The 20,788-nt window shown below is 39.4% G+C and overlaps 1 protein-coding gene across 2 annotated transcripts in view; it reads right to left on the bottom strand.

Annotated features, from left to right (window-relative positions):
• The window catches only part of MRPS31 (mitochondrial ribosomal protein S31), a 31,029-nt gene that overhangs the window by 8,606 nt on the left and 1,635 nt on the right, over positions 1-20,788 (bottom strand). The window contains exons 2-7 of one of the 2 annotated variants that reach the window (XM_072360786.1): positions 20,445-20,717; positions 19,488-19,646; positions 13,891-14,037; positions 9,861-9,934; positions 6,587-6,730; positions 2,120-2,325 (exon numbers count right to left, since the gene is read on the bottom strand). In XM_072360786.1, the coding sequence (XP_072216887.1) occupies positions 2,120-2,325; positions 6,587-6,730; positions 9,861-9,934; positions 13,891-14,037; positions 19,488-19,646; positions 20,445-20,717 (1,003 nt within the window). Of the gene's footprint in view, positions 1-1,104; positions 2,326-6,586; positions 6,731-9,860; positions 9,935-13,890; positions 14,038-19,487; positions 19,647-20,444; positions 20,718-20,788 lie in introns of those variants that run through there. The other variant, XM_072360789.1, reaches the window with a different exon arrangement.

Here is a 20,788-nt window from a genome sequence, read left to right as displayed (position 1 = left end):
TCCATAGCTCTAACGCTAGCTCCATTCTGAACCCATCAACAGCCAGCTTTCGCCCTTTGGGCCACAAAAGGATGTTTATGCTTGCTTCTAAGTGGTTAATCTATTAGCAACACTTTAAATTCCTCCAAGACCACTCCTCTGGGATGAACAAGTGCACCCCTCTCCAATACATGCCGTCACCCCAAAAAACAAAAACTGCAAAAAAACCCCACCCAAACAAAAAACATGAAATCCCTGCCACTTAGGCTGTTAACGTACATTAAACAGCCCCAGTAAGTATACATACATATGTGTAGCTAGATCTGATTATTCAAATCCTGTTGCCCTGTATTAACTCCCAAATCTATATTTAAGCACCTAAGAAGGAATTACTACAGCTTTCCTAAGATGCTAAGCATCGAGAATTCTTGTTAAGAGCTTGTCGAAGTAGTGACCTCCTAATAAATCAGTTTAAACGATAACATGCACCTCTGCTTCCAGTGCTGTGCAATTTGCTGCTTAGATAACATAACTGAGGCTCCTTGAACTTCTTTTGTTATGGGCACAACACGTGAAGGCACTCTGTCTTTCCTAACAAAACACAGGTTCAATGCAAAGAACACACACTGATGGGCGAGCTTGAAATACAGCAACATGCAGGCTTTCAGGAAGGTCTTTTCAAGCAGTTCGCAGCATCATACTGAGTTAAAACTACTCTAGTATTGAATGGATAGACTTTGATATAATTCTTGCTTTCTACCTTCCAAAGTCAGGAATTCTCTGAATAGCCCTACAGAAATCTGAACCTTGCTGCTCTTACAGCTAGAAAGTTGAAGAGCTGCTTATCCCTTCCACAAAACTCTTTAAGTCATAGAAAAAGGCCACCTCTCATTTTTCATTTGTTTTGTGTGATTCTGATTAAAAAACTGTTTGCATGTGAAGCCAGTGCTTCATCTTCATTACAAAACTTTCCGCGTTGACTATAAGGAAACAGGAATAGCCCTGATAGGGTTATTAACTGCTGAAGTGGTTGCTGTAAATTGCAGAAAGCAAGCAAGGATTCCATGCGTGAGGCTGGAAATGCCCTAGAAATCTCAGCAGTGAGATGCAGTCCAGGATTCTCAACATCTGAATTAATTATCTGGATGAAAATTCAACAAAAGACAACTGAGGACAAGTAAATATACTGCATTGCTTAATAGATACAAAGAACCACATGCATTTAATTAGAATAAGGCTCATCTAATTACTTCAGCATCACAGGACTAGACAGAAAATGGTAGCACAATGCAGCCACAATCAGCAGGCAACAGCTCTCCTTGTGAACAGAACCAAGTCCCCCTTGTTGTCCAGTAGATACAGGAGATAAGGTCTCAGCTCCAGACTTTGCAGCAATCATAAAGAAGCTTGCTCTAATTAAACAATTTCGTGGGCTACTCAACAACCAGGCTATTCTTAAGCAGCAGCTACTGATGAGAAGTTGGTCAAAGGCTTCAGAATTGCTGAACGAATGGTAGAAGAGACTTCTTGTGTTATTTCATGTAACTTACCACTATTATGCTGTGCATATATCTCAAGAATACAACAGCATTTCACTGAGACGATGAATTCAGGATTCCCTTCATGTGACCTAGTCACTACCTACATTTTAAAAAGAACCGAGAGAGATGATATAATGAAAGAAGATGGCATTCCAAACATCATCCAAATACCCGTGCATTCAATGAACCAGCAAAATGAAGAGCTTGTTACTGTCTCAGTAACAGGTTTCAACAAATAAGGCTGCATTAGGAATTTTTAGTAGTGAAAGAACTGCGAAGTTTTCAAGAATGGGAAAGATGAACAAACCTGTCCAGATACACACCAAATGTGAAGGCAGTAAGAACCGGAATCAGGTTTAATGTTTCCTATGGTCAAAAGATTAGTTTCATGTTTACAAGACAATGATTTTGATCGATTTAATATTAAATGCACGTTCTACAAAATCTAGACTGTTCAGCTCCTTCTTTTGTTGCTAAGAGAGATCTGCACATACATGGACAAACACACACAGAAGTATGGCCTTTATTATTTAAAATGCAACGTTCAGATCATGTGACTACTGCACATTTTCTTCACTCCCCTTTCCCAAGTCTCAAACCTCTTGAAGATACTCCTTCTTTTCCTCAAAATAATTCCGAAACCAATCGATATGTTCAATCTTCTGCTTAACACTGAGGTATGGGTTTTTTGAAAGCCCACAGATGACCAGTTCCATGAAGTGGCGAATGGGTCCTTGCTTGGGAAAGTCTTGGAGGTGTTTCTCCAGAAAGATATGTTCATGAAATTCAGCACCATCATCCATCCCTACCAGAAGGGACACAAAACGACAGGTCATTACCATCATGTAACAGAGAATTTAGCAAAATAAAAAAGGATACAGCTCGTAAACGGACCTTTAATCAGAAAAATTAACTGTTATTCCAAAAGAATTCAAAGGCCCACAAACAAACAACAAAGAAGCAGAAGAAACTGCAGAACTCTAAGATCTTAATTTCTTCCTCCATACAGAAAACGTAAGAATATACCCCTAACCATCCACCACATTACCTTCATTTTATGCCCTTAGTTATAAGGATATCTGATAGTAAACCTGCTGAAGGCTCATGCCAAAAATCTCTTCCACAAAAAATGCTCAGTACACGAAACCGTTACTGACTGTGTGCGTCACATTTTAGATTCTCAACATTTTTAACACTTGAGGAAAACACTGACTACTTAATTCTACAGAGGAGGAAGGAACACAAGTTAGTCTTGAATGAAGGATGCAGGATCTTGAAGTATCTAATACAGAACAGTTACGAAATACTTGCATGTTCATCACAAGCCATAGTTTTAGTACCCTTCTGCTATCAAAAGGGCATAGGAAATTGCTTTTCAAATGTTTTTCAAATCTGTGAATGCATTCTGATGTATAAATATTGTCTGTCACAACAGCTGCTACTTGTAAGTACAGACCAATGCAAAAGATGTTGCCTTCAAAAGCATTCAGTTGCACAGGAAAATGGCATCAAGGATTGTTTAGATCTCTACTCAAATACAGCTCGGGTCCTGTAGTAGTTTTTGCTCTGAAACAGAAAGCCTATTTCCTTCTTCCATAATCTCTCCTTTTCTGATGAGTTAAAAAAAGGAAGAAAAAAAAAAATGACCTCAGTCACTTCAGGATGAGAATGCTTGAAAAACGACGTCCACTTAGAGAAGCACAGAGTTGGTATTTTACCAAGCCATCCACTGACTTTCTCCCCACCATGAGCAGGTGGAATCTCACTGTACCTCACTGTGCTGACAGTTGACTTTGGAAGTTAACATGTCATGGGTTACCATGACATAACATCATTTCCAGATTTCCTACTTCTGTTGGTCACGAAAATCCAAGAGAAATAAACCAATGATCCAGTACTGATAGAATCTGGATAGGGCTGCCAGTACGCCTTGTCTTTTTGATGCTCCTCTTTTGGTGATAAAGGGTAGAGGAAGAGAGTATGTCTAATTAATTATTTCTCCAATTTTCATTTCCATCCTATAAGAAATCAAATCATTTATAGCCTCACACAAAAATTCAGGCCAGGAGGAACGATTAAGTCATCTGTTTTGATCTCCCATTTGTCAAAGACAGGATGAATGGTTTTGAGGATGAAGTGCTAAGTCCAAATATTTCAGTTAGATCACATCTTTCAGTCCTCAAAAAAGTAAAGCGTGCATCACAAAAAGAGACCAAAGCATCAGAGGCTGTGACTTCTGGCAGAAACCGATTAGATACGTTTGCCTGATTCTCCCCCTGCCAGCAAGTCATACCTTCTGCTGCAGGGAAAGAACAAGCCTGTCCCTCACTCTCTCTTTAACTGTCCTCAGAAACCCCTTTTGAAAGAACACGCACAGCAGGAGCCTAAAGCAGAGGATTTTCTTTATCAGACTCAAAGCAAGAAGTCATCTTCTCTCAATATCCTATTATATCTGCTGCGTACTACAAAAGTCCGGAAGAATTTCTCTAGCTAACACACTAACTCTTATAAAGAGATGACCAACCTACCCTTAAAGACAGCATCTCAAACATAAATGTCTATCCTTATGGGGTGCCTTGGTGACAAGCTCAAAGTAAATAAAAAAGACCAAATTTGCTTTCAAAGAGAGAAATTGAGCCTTTACAGTAGGTCCCTGGGAGAGACCATAAATTAACAAAATCCCTCTCTTAAAATGGCTGCACAATGTCTGTCATCTCTCCTCGTTAACTTACCCAACGCTGGGGAACAGCACTGCAGCAGAATAACCAGAACAGGACTTTGTGTTCTGCCTACAAAAGCCTTTGGAAGCAATTGAGGCCTTCATTTACTAAGACTTCCATTAAGCCCATTGATTATGCTGTAACAATCTCTGATATACTCAAAGCATTTGTCCCTCTGAAGGAGTAGCTAAAGCAGAGTACCACCAGTAACACGCACTGTCTTTTTAAGCACTGCACTCTTCAGGATCTGAGTCATCAAGGTACAGATGCACAGAACTCATTTTAGAAGGTCAGCAACGAACACCTTCCTCAACCTTTTGCCATGGTAAATCATGGAGGGGAAGTACCACAAGAAGTAGAAGAAACAAGAAGATGGAAAAGCGAGAATCATGGCTTGCTGATCTGGTAAAACCTAATCAGAGGCAGGAGAGAAGGCAAAATGTTTTCTTTTCTGCCTAGCAGTGACTTCAGCTGCATCGGAGAAGGGAAAGAACATCAAGAACACGCATGTAAGAACCAACAACAGGAAAAGGGGGAAGACTGTTATCAGCCATTGCAGCAAGCCATTAAGTCTGGCCACATCTTCAGATGTTCCCATTAGGGCCAGACAAATTTTAGAAATCATGTCCTGCCTCGATGCCTCAAAGCAAGCACAGCGCCTCAGCAAAGCACTCAAAAAAGAACTCTGAAGATGCTCTGAAGCCAAGACAAACAGTGACAAACTGTCTTCTTTATTTTTCGTATTTTATTGAAAACTTTAAAGGCTCCCATAATGCTAGAAGTTGAGCACATACGCCTCCTCTGTAGAAAATTTAATTACATAGATGTTTTTAAAACCACGTGCTTGCGCATAAAAGATCTCTCTTTCCTGATACCAAAATAAGATGAAGGATGACTGTTACCAAACTGCAAAATTAACAGTGGGAACGAGCATCTTTCTTTTGAAACTGGATTATGTTGAAATAATTGGAGTGAGGTTCTGAAGTTTTTAACTGTCCATTGACACACCTGGTCTGATTAACAGCTTGTGACAGTGCTGGCAGCTCGAGAGAACTGAATTTCCTGACTTGATATTTCAACCTGAGAGGTGATAGATTTTGGAACGCTCCACTGGAATTTTCCACATGACCAGTCAGTGTGGACAAATCAATAACGATTCTTGTTTGACTGTATGTAAAGACTCTTTGTCCATCCGTCATCGCATCCCAGACAGTAGGGTTCCAGCCACACTGCTACAACAGAAAAACCATTGGCTGCCAAAGACGCCTGGTCCACTTACAGCCGCAGACAGCGGGGTTCCAGCCACATTACAACAACAGAAAAACCATTGGCCGTGGTGGTTTTAAGTTTGCAAAAACATGAGTACAGGACACTTGAATTTCTGTCTGATGGAACAGACAAATTCTGGGACCAGGGATTAAATTCTGTGAAGAAGCTGCCAAAATAGGATGAGAATAAATATCAAGAAACAATGAACCATATCATGCAATTTGCAGTTCTGTGAAGGATAGCTTTTCAAAGACTCCCAGCTTCAGATACTAAGCTGTTTTGCTTTCAGAATGATTTTCAAGTAATTTTGTTTGATGTCATCAAGTAAAAAAAATCCACATTTAAGCTCTCCCTGAAGTTATGAAGTCTCTATTCCTAAAGTGTATGCTTGCTTTCTGTATTTCTTCTTCCCTTAGCATTCTCTCTCTGTTGGTTTACCTTCACACAGAGTTCTGTTGTTGTTTGCTGTTGCTGTTTTAATAAATGGAAATAGGAGCAAATAAAAGCACAAAGATGTCAAGGTAGATGTCCAGAATGAGTGAATAATGTGACTATTTTTGCTAGGAAACTGATAGAGCAAAAGGAGCAAATGACTATTCAACACCCAGCCACTGCAGACATGGAACTGGCAAATAGCTATCAACTGTGTCTATGAACCACACCAAAGAACAGTTTAGGCATTATAAAACACTTAGCAGTTCCAGAAGTCTCCTTCCTCTGCTAGAAGCTTTACTTAAAAGACATTTCCTAGTAAAAGGTATTATGTAATAAGACTTGAACAGCTTTGTGGTGTTGAAAGCATCAGGACTGGAAGGCAGGGAGGGAGCGCACCCCTTCCTGGTAGCAGCCAACTGCCAGATCAGATCAGATTAGCCAAACCACCTGCAGTACTTCACCAGAAGAGTGCCAGAATGAGTTAATCTGAAGAATCTCTCATTTGGTACGGTTGGAAAGCTACATTTGTTTTCTATCATAATCTGAAATGCTATGTTTTACAACAGTCCAAGTGTTACAGCATGCTACAATTCTCAACAACGACAAATACATGCAAGAAATCAAAGTTAACAGTGCACATACCTGCTTCATTGTCAATTGGAAACTCCCACAGTATTCCTTCTTTTGTCCACTGGATCATCTCCTCAAAGCCATTCCGGGGAGGCTGCTCAGTTACTGCTGCAATCTCCTTTGCAAATTCCAGATCCCAAATTGTTGGTGAAGATACTAAATAAGAATTTTTTTAATAAGATCTATCAGCATGCCAAAGATTTCTCCTTGTCTAAAACTACATCTATATATATGTATCCTGTATATATATATGTATCCTAACATTGACCTTCACAGAGACTAGTACTTTCAGTTGTGCAAGCTTTTCCATCTTAGATGCCAGCATCATCTTTCTTCAGTGAGAATTCTCTGTTGAAATGAAAATTCACTCTATGATCAAATGACCACTGAAAACAAATCTGATCTGCCAGAGCTCAGTTTATTTTTGTCTGTCACTCAGAGCATGATTTTTTCACAGTTTTTTTTCCCCCTTTTTGTCTTTCATAAATTGTATACATGGCAACCTCTGAACCTGGCTGGTACACTATACTAAAGCAATCTTGCTTTCTAAAGGAGTTGTCATGCACTTCACAACTATACTCTTCTTCAAGGGGCAACTCTTCTTTACAAACTATAGCAATCCCTCTTTTGATCCTCTTAAGAGACCTAATTTTTTGCCTCTTGAGCTTGAGAAATCCTGATCCTCTGCTCTTCTCCCAAAGTCCAGCAGTTCCTTAAGGGACGCATCTCTCCTGATGTCCTATGAATTTGGATTTCTGTTTTAAATCCAAGTGTACTCATACAGCAGGAGCTACTCAATCAGAGTTCCTGCCCCTCCACCCCAGGAGAATCGGTCATGAGCCCAGACTGAACCACATCACTAAAAAGATGGGAACATGAAGGGAGCAAGCTGTTAATCTTCATGAACCGATCCATGTTCTGTTACCCTCTGTCCCCCTGTGGTTATCAATTCACCCTGAACTTCCTGGGACAGAAAATTCGGTGTGAATTCAAACGTTACACTTGAATTGGATGAAGGTCAACCAGCTACTATATTGCTACTCGTAATTTTGAAACTAAGATACAAGTTAATCTTTGGCTCAATGAATTACAACTTGAATTAAAAAAGCATCTCCCCCTCCTTTTTAGGAAATAAAAACAGTATTTTATCCTGTGCTTCACGTGCTGAAAAGTGTTTTCATTTTTGTGTTATATCAGAAGATACTTTTTCAAATTGTACCTGCAAATTTCCCTGCTAAGAACTATATGCCCCAAGCTGCCTGCTTTGATTTGAAGGCTAGTGGTAGTAAAAAACAGATAAAAGACAACACGAGAAAACAATGCCATAATTATTGTCCACATCTTAAAGAATACCTCTAATAACGTGCTAACATCTTCTAATAGAATAGAAGCCGTATACTCAATACTTATCACATAACTTGCTTCTCTGTCATCTATAAATAATGTTTTAACTCATGATCTCCACCAGCATGAGCCAAGAAAGCGAAAATGGAAGCCAATGGAACAAGGTATCAAGTAGCAGCTTGGTATTTCCTGAGATTAATTTTAATGTTTGATTTATGATCATTAAGCTTTGTCAGTAAACCATTTAACAAGCCTTCTCTCTTAAAAGGTATTACAGACTTTCTCAAGGCAACCTGGAATCAAAGAAGAAAATGCCATCTTAGCTGAAAGAACCTTATTTCTTTATATCTGATATAAACGTGGTAACGTCCACTTGCTGTCTTACATCACTTTCAGCAAAACTTAAGTATCTTAAGTTCATATTTGATGTGACTACCACCTGCCACCACATTTATGCTGTGCCATCCAAGAAATACTTAACTAAAATCTGATCTTTTCACCTGAAGTGAATGTTTCAATTCGAACATTACTTGAACATCCCTTTGGTCAAGATAGCTTAACCAAACCAAAAAACCATCCTGCAGCATTCATTGTGGCTTCATACGAAAAACTGATGGGTTTTGAAGAAGTCAACTGCCTTAAAAATAGCAAACTGAATTCCATTTTAAAAAGCAACTTTCACAGTCCAACACAGAAATAGCTGCATTCAGAAAGCTCACAGTTGCTTGAAAACATACAAGTAGCGACATCTGATGCTTTACTGGAGAAACTACATAAATTCATTATTTTATCCCTGGAGTTTCAAGTGTTAAAAAATAAAAATGTAGAAAACTACTCATCTGGAGTCATGAAACAGAAAGAAATGAGCACCATTTTCTAAGACACCAGAGAGGAATTTTTCTTCTAAGGGTGCTATCTTTATATACAGCTTTAAGTCATTACACTGCAATAATCCATTTTTCCAAAGCACCTCGGGAGAGTTTAGTGAAATCAATACACTAGGGATTAGTGCTGGTAATGGAGTTTCACTGTTCAGAAAGCAAAAGCAAGCAAGAGACTACTTTAAATGACTTGCCCATACTGCAGACTGAGGGTGTGTGAATAAGTCGTAACTCAGCACTAGTCTTCTTGCGTGAAATCCATCCGGCTTACACAGTGACTGAGGCTCTCCCTGCAGACCTGTGCCATTCAGTGAATAGAAAGGTGGATCATATCCATTTCTCCACCTTTTAAGTTTAACTTGGTGTGTATTTTATGTGTGCATACATGAAGAATGAGCTGAAGCAGGTAAAGCAAGGCCACCTGTCAGGTACTACACGATCTTTCAACACTAAGCAGCAGATGAAAGAAGCCCCCAAAGGAACCAAACGTTCAGTCTATAGTTTGTTTCCACTCTGCTCTTGCCTAGCTATCTGTAGAGCAAACTTTTTGCTCTGAGATTACAGCTTTGAGTTGCTGTGCCATTAAATGAATGCAAGAAGCTTTTGAAATGAACAAATTCACCAACAGAGCCCACAAACCCATTCTCCAAAGTGGTTTCATATTGTCAAAACAAGCCCAATCTAATGACAAAAAGTCAGTTTTACCCTCCAAATCATAGAACCATAGAATGGCTTGGGTTTGAAGGGACCTCAAGGATCATCATGTTCCAACCTCCCTACCACAGGCAAGGCACCAACCTCCAGATCTGGCTCTAAACCTGGTTGCCCAAGGTCAGTAACAGAACTTTCCAATGAGTACAGAAAATATTAACCCATGATACAGCGTGGAACTTTTGTATGATAAAAAGTAGATTAATATTAAAATTACTACTTTTTTTTTACAGATCTGAAAGCAAGAAGTGAACATGTCACGAGTCTCCTTCTCAACAGTGAATCCCTTCATATTCTAAAAACTCACAACTTGGTTCCACTGGGTTTTTCATCACTGAATTTCCACTAACCTGTTTTCAGTGCGTTTTCCATTTCTGGAGAAGCCTTAGTGAATATATTAAGTCTTTTTCCTGCTTTAAGACTTCTATAAACAAAAAAAAAGAAAAATGATATTTAGTATTTCACAACACTTCACAATGTTGCCAGACAAGAAGAAATTTAAAAGCACAAAATATGCTCATGAACTAACAGATCTCTGGAGGGAAAAAAAAGGAGATAGTGACTCTCACAACATCCTCAGGCTTTTAACAGAGTGTTTATGACTGAATTATTACTCTGTAACAGAGCTTCCCAAAACACTCCTGAGTGAAAGAATGAGCCTAAGTCAAATATTATACTTGCAATCATTTTATACTGAAATATTTAGGATTCGGAACGCAGTTCAACAGTATCAAACTACAGTACTAAGTGACTTCACAAAGTTGTAACTAAAGAGAGAATTTGATGATTGTTTTTTTTTTAATGTAAATATTATTACACAATTCGGGAAGAGAAAAGGCAACAGTTTAATCAAACAATTCCTGCTTTTGGACATAAATAGACTTTTTGGAAGATTACACAACCCCCTCCTGTGCCATATGGCAAACACATAAAGCATATTTGTATGATATATTTTACACAGCATCACCCCGGTGCTCTCCCTTTTTAGTATGAAAATATTTTACTCTATTTTTAAACAGGCAAGAGCCTACACTAAATATCAATTCCAAGAGTTCAACAACTAATCAAAATACATTTTCATATAAACAGAGACTAACGAAAACCAATGCCTTTACTGCAGAACACACAGCCTCAGGACAAATGATTCCTTTAATTGTGCAGTCGTCCTCGGTTTTGTAGGTACCCACTGAAATTCTAACAGTTCCCATATAGTGTTAATACATATTCACAGCTGCCCTGGCACATCTGCCTTTCTTGACCTTAGAATTTCACCTCTGGTTTTACTGAAGATTTCTGATGGCAACAACTACTTCTGCAAACCTGCTCTTGTCATATTACATTTTACTGATGTAACCACCCTGGATCCACTTCAGCACAGAGCAATCTAATTACATAGCCTTAAAAGAATGTTGATTTAGGATTGTGTTTTCCTATCTGTGTGTTAACTCCCCAAAACATTGGCTGAAGATAGAAGAATGACTTGGAAGAACATTTACTTTATGATGACTAGTTCATATTACTACAAAGCATATCATCCATGTCACTGAAATCCCCTAACTCAGTGAAGTCTATTCTTCCTAATCCATTTTTTGCTTATTATCAAACAATAAGTACACCTGTTAGAAAATTGGGGATGCAGAAGGAAACCTACGACTGAAACTGGAAGCAGTTTGTTTGTTACAAATACGTTAAAAACTATTTCAAGGTATTGTTCCTAAGGTTTTAAAACACGTAAAAATTCATCATGCAAAGAAGAAGGCCTCTCACATACCCTGCAGAGAATGGCCTAGGAGTCCCGGTGGATAAAAAACTGAACATGAGCCAGCAGTGTGCTCTTGCAGCTCAGAAAGCAAATGGCATCCTGGGCTCCATCAGAAGAGGGGTGGCCAGCAGGGACAGGAAGGTGATTGTCCCTCTCTACTCTGCCCTCATGAGGCCCCATGTGGAGTACTGTGTCCAGGTCTGGAGACCCCAACACAAGACAGACAGGGAGCTGTTGGAGAGGGTCCAGAGGAGGGCCACAAAGAAGATCAGAGGTCTGGAGCACCTCCCCCATGAAGACAGGCTGAGGGAGCTGGGCTTGTTCAGCCTGGAGAAAAGATGGCTGCAGGATGACCTAATTGCAGCCTTTTAGTACCTAAGGGGATCCTATAAACAGGAGGGGAGTCAACTCTTTGAAAGGGCAGACAACAGCAGGACAAGGGGAAATGGTTTTAAGTTGGAGGAGGGAAGATTTAGGTTGGATGTCAGGGGGAAGTTCTTTACTGTGAGTGGAGCGGTGCTAAAACAGGCTGCCCAGAGAGGCTCCCTGGAGGTGTTCAAGGCCAGGTTGGATGGAGCCCTGGGCAGCCTGGTCCAGTATTAAATGGGAAGGTTGGTGGCCCTGCCTGTGGCAGGAGGGTCAGATGATCCCTTCCAACCCCAGCCATTGTGTGTGATTCTGTGATACCAGAAATTTAGCAAACATTCTTCAAATTTGCTTTACTTTGCAGTACACTAATAAATAAAAAGTTTACCAAACACAAAATAGTACACACTATGTAATCATATCATAGCTCAGGTTTTTGGTATATTCTGATAGCTCACATCATTTCCATTCTTAAACTTTGAAAAACTTCTAATCCAACACTTTAAGACAAACATTTCTTCCATTCAGCAAAGAATCACAGCCTAGTAACAAAATCACTGTCACCTGACTACCAGCCCACCTAGTAATTACCCCCAGCTTAAAGACATCTTTTAAGCTATTATTCAGCAACTAATAACAAAGGCTGTTCCCTTACTCTGTAGGCTGACAGCTCATAGCTGAATGAAAATCCCACGAGAGAAATAGCAGAGCTGTGAAGGTCTTGGTCTAGAACCTTGTTCCAATTCTTCTCTTAAGCTCCCAATACAAGAAGCACCTCCTGCACCTTCTACATGCTTTTTATCAGTAAAGGCAAACACTTCTTTCTTGTCTGAAAATATCAGCAAGTCCCAAGAGATAATTCCCTAACCATAATGGCTTGGCACCTCAAGAAAAGAAGAAGTCACATAGGAACATTTCAACAAGCAGGCCAAGTTATTCTAACAACTGGCTATAGAATCTCCTCTGATGTTTTTGCATTATCTACATGGCTCGGTGTGTATGTTCCACTTTGATCCCTGTGGGAAGTCACAACTCTGTTTACAAAATACTCAAATAGATGTCTCAGCCAAAGAGGGCAGAACAGTGTACACCTACTCATCTATAACTCATCTATAACAATGCTCACGTTATCCTCAGCTCTCCACATTTTTTCTTCAGCATTAACCAGCCTAAACGCAAACGAATCCTTCAAATTCCAGACCTTCAAGAAAGCGGGGTTAATCTTAAAGGCCATTATAATTAAAGAAGTTGATCTTAATAAAAACAGAACCACAAGAGAAAGAATACACTGAGAAGAAATGCAATCATGAGGTGTCACGGGAAAGTAAAAAGAATGCAGGGACTAACTCAGAAATAGACTGGTCAGGTAAAAGAGCAGCAAGAGTTTACCGAGTAACCTGGAATCATCGTGTAAATTCTGAAGTTCACTCTGCAATTACCACGTCATGAACAATAGAGACATAATCCACAGAGTGACTTGCCAGTTGCAACACGGTAGTAAATACTGAAAACAAGCAAAACAACAGCAACAAAAAAAACCCCACAGCTCTAAAAAAAAATCTTTAAAACACAAACAGAACATACAAAAGTTTTCTAAACTCTTATCGGTGTTTTCCACTAGCTGAAAAAAAAAAGACTTCAAAGCATCCATTTCACAAGAAGTTAACAAAGTGATATAAAACTATATTGTGTGTGGAATTAAACTAACTGGTTAAAACCAGAAATGAAATTACATTTCAGCACCAGGCATTTTAATAGTACAAGATTTAGTATCAGAAGAGAGCAAATAATTTAATCATCTGGTTAATATTAGTTGACGTGTTCTCACAGATGTTACGTTTCAACGTTAACACCACTTGAAAAATACTTAAATTTCTTCCTTTTAACCTTGAAGCATCATGCTATTTTGAATGTATATGACTGAATTTAATATCGTAGAATCATAGAATGGCCCAGGTTGGAAGGGACCTCAAGGATCATGAAGTTCCATTCCCCCTGACACAGGCAGGGCCACCAACCTCCCCATTTAATACAAGGGATGGGGCATCCACACCTCCCAAGTAGCCTGTTCCAGCACCTCACCACTCTCCCTGTGAAGAACTTCCCCCTGATATCTAATCTGAAGCTTCCCTCCTTGGTCTTAAAACCACTCCCCCTGGTCCTATCACTGTCTACCTGAGTAAAAAGTTGATTCCCCTTCGTTACCCATCAGTAATTTTTCATATGTTCCTCCTCTGAGAGATGGAAAGTACCTTCCGGAGTCAAAAGAGCAAGATGAGGGTCTTCCAGGCTTGATTCTTTGACCATCCTCATCCATCTCTAAGGAGATGCGTCTGGATATACTCACGCCTCTCTGAGCTGGGGATTGTCTCTTAACTGCCATTTCCGAAATAACATTGCTGAAATTAAAAATATAAACATAAAAACCTCAACAAATTGATAGGGAAAAGAAGTTTATCACATTTATTAAGCAGAAAGTCTACTCTCCACTGGTTTAAAAGCCTCTTTAAGACAGAATTAATACATTCCTCACAAAATGCATCTATTTTTAAGTCATCCTAATACCCGAGTCTTACTTTTTAAACCATCTACATACAGAATGTAACAAGTGCAAGCAGTATTTTAGCCTACAATTAATACTTTCTTTGAAATCATCTCATTTCCAATTACAAGAAAACTATCATTTCATATTCACAGCATGTACTAGGTACATTTTGCTCAGGTAGATGAGAATGTTCTCAAGATACAAGGAATCTGCTGAAGCAGGGAGGTATAAAAAAAAAAGCTGGAGAGGAATCAACTCTGCCCAGGGACAGAGCTGTGCTGTTACACACTGAAAGGAAGCTTGCTTTCACACATCAGCTGACATGGGTCAATCATGCCACCCTAATAAGTAGGTCACCTTTCCTGATCCACTGCAATCTGCCGCATTGCATAATCATGTTACAGCACTTACAAACCTCATCTTCCTTTGTAATTCTGCAGCCAAAATCATATACGAAGAACACTCTTATCTTTGCCAGTGCAGTTTGCAGTTTATACTGAACATCAAGGCTAAATCATACAACATACCTGTCCCTGCCAACTAAGTCCCTTAACTGCTATAGCTGTTGATTGGGAAAGACCAAGGTGATTATTCCTCACAGCTACCCCTATTAGAACGAGAGTAACATAGCTCTTCAAGTACCTACTAAAAAATGAAGGCGTCTGAAAAATAAATAAATAAATAAATAAATAAATAAATAAATAAATAAATAAATAAATAAAAGGTTGTAATCTTTTTCTTTAAGGGTAAAGTGAACTAAGGTTACCCATATATCTCACACTACAATTTGTTCTATGAAGTGCCTCATGGTATTAATGGGCTAGAGACCCAACATACTTCTGAGGGTCAAGCAAACATCGTTCTAAAGTCACACGCAGTCCAGGCCAACTGCACATTTGGCTGTGCTATTCCCCATACTACAGGGGGATGAGGCATCCTCCAAGAAACTCTCCTCGTGACAGGGGTTGATTTAGTAGCATTTTTGCACGGTGGGTCATACTTCCTTCTGGACAGACTATGCCACCAAACTATTTAGCACATGCAGTCAACGATCTCGTGTTTCTGATCAGAAAGTCCTAATGTCACCCTGTTGCTGGTACATGAACGTTACTGACTGCAATGTTCATCACTCCATAATTAATGGTGCCCCTTTATTCCCTAAAAATAAAACTACAAAGATATTTCTATCACTGTCTACAATGAAAAACATCAGATAACAAATTCATACTCCAATTCAAGTACGTACAGTGGTTGGATATTACATGATAAAACCTCACATCCCAGCATGAGGTTAAGAATTTAAATTTCTAGATACATTTGCCTTCCAGAGATGAGAAGAAACTGAGCTTTTATAATCGACACAGATCCTCCCTCTTTCCTGACTACCATTAATTATAACACCAAAAACAAAGACCCAGGAAGCTCAACATCTATTTTAGCCTTAAGTTCCTATTACTTATTTTCTTTACCCAGAACAGGAGCTGAAATTTCAAGTTGTATTGCCACTGGTTTTATTTTGGTACAGTGCTGTTGTAATTTCCATTGAGTGAAACTTCATTCCACACCAAGAAAAATAAATTCCTCTATCATTAATATTTTCCCCTCCTTGTGAACACGCTGTCCTCACACGTTTACAAAACAAGGCAATGAGACAGCTGTATAACACTGACCTCTGGAGGTTAGGATACAGAACAGGAAAAAAAAACCAACAAAACAGCACAAATCGAAAGATTGAGAAAATATCCATTTCATATCCTCAAAAATCTCAATAGTCCCCCAGTTTTCCACAACTGGGCATTACGTGGTTCCTTCCAGTACCTAAAGTGATCCTACAAACAGGAGGGGAGTCAATTCCTTACAGGGTAGATAATGGCAGGACAAGGGAAAATGGTTTTAAGTGAGGGAGGGAAGATTTAGGTTGGATGTCAGGGGGAAGTTCTTTACTATGAGAGTGGTGAGGTGCTGGAACAGGCTGCCCAGAGAGGCTGTGGATGCCCCATCCCTGGAGGCGTTCAAGGCCAGATTGGATGGAGCCCTGGGTAGCCTGGTCTACTATTAAATGTGCAGGCTAGCGGCCCTGAATGTGGCAGGGGGATTGGAACTTGATGATCCCTTCCAACCCAAGCCATTCAATGGCTCTATGATTCTATGATAACACTTGTGAAGGTGTCTCATCTTAAAAATTGTTTTAAATTGAAGAAGAATCTATTTTTTTTTTTTTTAATTTATCAGTATACTGAGTGCAAAACCTTATACTTAAAAAAGTTCAACAGCCCACATTTTCTTTTGATGGTGTTGATTTTTATTTGGGATAAACTAACACCTTCTGATACATTAAAAGGACTCCAGTGCTGTATGTGGATTGAGGCACTTCTGGAGAATGAACTCTTGCCCAAATGGCATGAATGAAATCAACTGGACCTTCCAAATCAATGTTTTTAAAACTGACCAGATAGCTAAAAGTAACAAATGAATCTCAGATGCTAACTACAAAAGGTTACTATTAGTCCAGTTTTCAGTCATGGTAATCAGCAAGTTACTTTCCTAACCAACTAAAAATACACATTTTTCTAACCCTAACAATTCATCCACGGACACATTAAAAGATAAATGTGCAGTTAGATCTCAACATATCCACACAATGCAGGAACTTCGGCTTTTAAATGTTGGTAGAATTTAAACTCTCTTGAATTTCAACAGGAAAAAAAAAAAAGAAAAGCCTCTCTGCTTAGACTACAGCTTCCTTAGACACCTTTTTTCCACAGCAGTCACAGCTGGTATGTGCTTCAGGACAAGTGTAGTGAGTGGTGAGGACAGACAGCTCTTGTTGCCAGTAGGCAAAACAACCAAATTTAGAGTGCATGCCTCAATAAATAGGTGCAGGTGCACTTGAGGTTAACCACTGCATTTATTAGCTTGGTCAGTAATGGCGTGACCCTCCAATATCTTATCAGAAATTAATATTCTAATTACATTTATATCTATAACTCACAGCCTAAGCCACTATTAAGACATTTGCCTATTCTGCTCATTTAAAATCCCTTGCAATAGAAATGGAATAACCTCACTGGTTATTGACAGTTTAACAAATATATTCTTAAAGCATTCCTCATTTATTCTTTGTGATTAGGAAGTGTCTCAGGTTTTTGGTAACACTGCCCAGAAAACAAACTAAAAAAAGAGCTGAAAAACACTGATTTTACTTAAAACACTCTGATTTCTGATTTCTAAAGCAATGCATTTTGGCTCCAAAAGCCTGTGGAGAGATAATTTCTATCAAGTTCTCATGACTGCTTTCACTCAGCCTGAGGAGAGGTCATGAAAACATCATACACACAACTCTGGGAGATGTCTGTGTACATTATCTAAAACCATACCTCCACTTATAGAATGGACTTCAAACACTTGAAGAGAACTCCATTTTGTTCTGTACAACATCCACTAGCAATCTAGGTAGAAAATCCTGAATTCAGGCTAAAAGAGAATCTTGCATAGCTTCTCCCCTTTCCTTCCATAACCTCTAGAATATGCATTTTGTTTACCAAAGTTGTTCACCGAGCACTGTGCTCTCCAAATACACAATCTATCTGCAAACAGTGTCACATTCTCCCTTACTTCTCCATCACTAAAAAGGCAGACATCTGTGGCAAATGTTATGAGGTTCTTGTCGGGTCCTGCATTTTGGTCACAACAACCCCAGGCAACCCTACAGGCTTGGGGAGGTCTGGCTGGAAAGCTCCCAGATGGAAAGGGACCTTGGTGTGCTGATGGACAGTCGGCTGAATATGAGCCAGCAGTGTGCCCAGGTGGCCAAGAGAGTCAATGGCATCCTGGCTTGTATCAAGAATGGTGTGGTGAGCAGGACTAAGGAAGTCATCCTGCCCCTGTACTCGGCATTGGTGAGGCCTCACCTCGAGTACTGTGTTCAGTTTTGTGCACCTCAGCACAAGAAAGATATGGAGGTACTGGAGCAGGTCCAGAGAAGAGCAACAAAGCTCGTGAAGGGCTTGGAGAATCAGCCCTACGAAGACAGGCTATGGAAGCTGGGGCTGTTTAGTCTGGGGAAAAGGAGGCTGAGGGGAGACCTTATTGCTGTCTTCCAGTACCTGAAAGGTTCTTATAGTGAGAGTGGGGCAGGTCTCTTCTCACTAGTGACAAATGACAGGATGAGGGGAAATGGCCTCAAGTTGCGCCAGGGCAAGTTTAGGTTGGATATTAGGAAGAACTTCTTTACAGAAAGGGTAGTTAAGCGCTGGAATAGGCTCCCCAGGGAGGTGGTTGAATCGCCATCCCTGGGTGTGTTTAAGAGCCGTTTGGATGTGGTACTCAGGGATATGATTTAGCAGAGGGTTGTTAGAGTTAGGGTACTGGTTAGGCTGTGGTTGGACTTGATGATCTTCAAGGTCTTTTCCAACCTGGGTAATTCTATGATTCTTGGGTGTTCTGTTTGCAGTTCTGTGTGAAACACAAACAAATCTTTTACAGATCCCTATAGCAACCTACAAATAATAGTACGTGGGCCAAGTTTGAATCCTGGTTTGGGACAAATTAATTTCCCCAGAATAAATGAAAACTAAGACGACCAGCTTGAAGTCCACCCTGCCATAAAGCCATGAAGATTTCATATGCCTCTTCTGCTGAAGATCCAGCTTCCTGTTTAGTTCAACATTTCACCCATATTTAATGTCTTATTTTCTGAGAAGTTCTATGAATATAAGCGGAACAAATAAAAAAGACAACAAAAAGCCTGTATTTAGCTGTCATCCCAAAGAAGAGCAATACGCAACAACTGTTCAAGTTTCCAAACAAATGTTTCTCATCTGTTTGAAAGCTGTACTGGAAACGGACCAGAGCCAAGTGATGAGTTTCTTGGGTTTGAAAAGTTTGGAAAGGAAGGGTGGGGTTATAAATAGAGCTGCACTAGTTCAGTCCAGTTCTTCAAACCTGTCATGAAAATTCACTGGTCCAGACAGAATGTCTGAAACATCCACAAGTCCCTCCATTGTGTGAAATTTTCAGAAGCTGAAAAAAAAAAAACAAACTTACTTTGCTAACCTATCCAAGAAAATAATGATCCTGGGCAGGAAAACAATTCCATTTCTGCAAAAACATTTTAGAATGAAGCTGCCAAAATTTAAGAGGTTTGGTATAACCAGACCAATGATATCTCCATTACTCATTAATTCCATGGTTCAAATTTATCTTCTAGGGTCATCTCTCCAACAGAGAGTCCAGTCACCTTCAGGATGACACTGCAAAATTAGAATTTCAAGTATTATTGAAAATAACATTCAGTATACGGACCGTATGTTAATAGTTTCTCCCCTTCTCTGTTTATCTGTGGTTTCTTCATGTCTTCTAAGTTGTGCAAGTAACTCTGATTCTGCCTGTTCCCTGCTGTGTGGGAAGGAAGATGCAACGGCAGATGCAGCCTGCACCAGTTCTGGATTTAAAGGCTTGCTTCTGCAAGAGATACAACAAATAGGGAAACATACATTAAATAAAAAATAAAATAAAATAAAATAAAATAAAATAAAATAAAATAAAATAAAATAAAATAAAATAAAATAAAATAAAATAAAAACATAATATATTAAAACTGTCATTTCTGTATGGTCATTTTGTATCTTTCCATCTCAGTGATCACAGCTGCAAATAATCCCAAAGGGGGCTGCAGGTAAACAGAGAGAAGGTCAGATTTGTCTTACATTTCACTAATCAACTGCCAAATGAGACTGACAGGCTGCTCTTCTCAAATCTGGGGAAACTGCAGCTTTACCAACTGCACAGCCTGGCGAAAGTGAAACGCTGATGACCACAAGCAGCACTGACCTGTATTGCTCTACATGTGACATAACACATCATGAAGGGGTTCCACTGTGATGCCCTCATTATATTTTTCCCTTTTTCCTCATCACATTTTATCTATTTTTTATATATATAATAATATATATATATACATAATATATATTATATATTGTATTTTCTTCCTCCCATTAAAGAAACTTTCCACAGACAAATTCCAGTGCTTTCAAGAGTCTCAGTGCAGAAAAAGGCAGTGTATCATAAGAACACATCATTTGGCCAGATTCTCCCATGTGATTTAGCGAAACCCAAGTTGTATACTACATTCTCTTACAAGATTCTATTCCATACTTGCTAACAGCATTTGGCCCTTTATTTTGTCCCAGATAATGATAAAAGAAAGAAAAATGGTGGGGGAAAAAAAAAACCTGTTCAAGTGCACATGTTATACTTTACCGCTGAACATCGCCTTCTGTGCTACTTCCACCGTCCAGGCCTTCCTGCTTGTTAGCGGCTTGCTTTTTGATCTCCTGCTCTTTTAGTTGTTGAAATTTCCTCTTAGTGGTCACTTCTACTTTCATATTACCAATAATTTTTAGCAATTTCTGCTTTGGTGTTTCTTCTGCACCCTCCTTCGTTGCCGCTGTGGCGGCGCTGTCTGTAGAAGCGGTAGATTCATCTTTAGTAGTAGAGAGCGCACTGCTAGTGCTGAAGAGTCGCTGCGTTCTGCTAAATGATACAGAATTAATTAACTAATTAATTAATTAAAGCTTTCATTAGTAGACTCCAAGGCTGAACTT

Source organism: Excalfactoria chinensis, chromosome 1 (genome assembly GCF_039878825.1).
Source record: "Excalfactoria chinensis isolate bCotChi1 chromosome 1, bCotChi1.hap2, whole genome shotgun sequence".
In the NCBI taxonomy this organism is placed as follows: Eukaryota; Metazoa; Chordata; class Aves; order Galliformes; family Phasianidae; genus Excalfactoria; species Excalfactoria chinensis.
The sequence above is the reverse complement of the archived record's forward strand: the minus strand, read 5'-3'. Positions and strand labels throughout refer to the sequence as shown.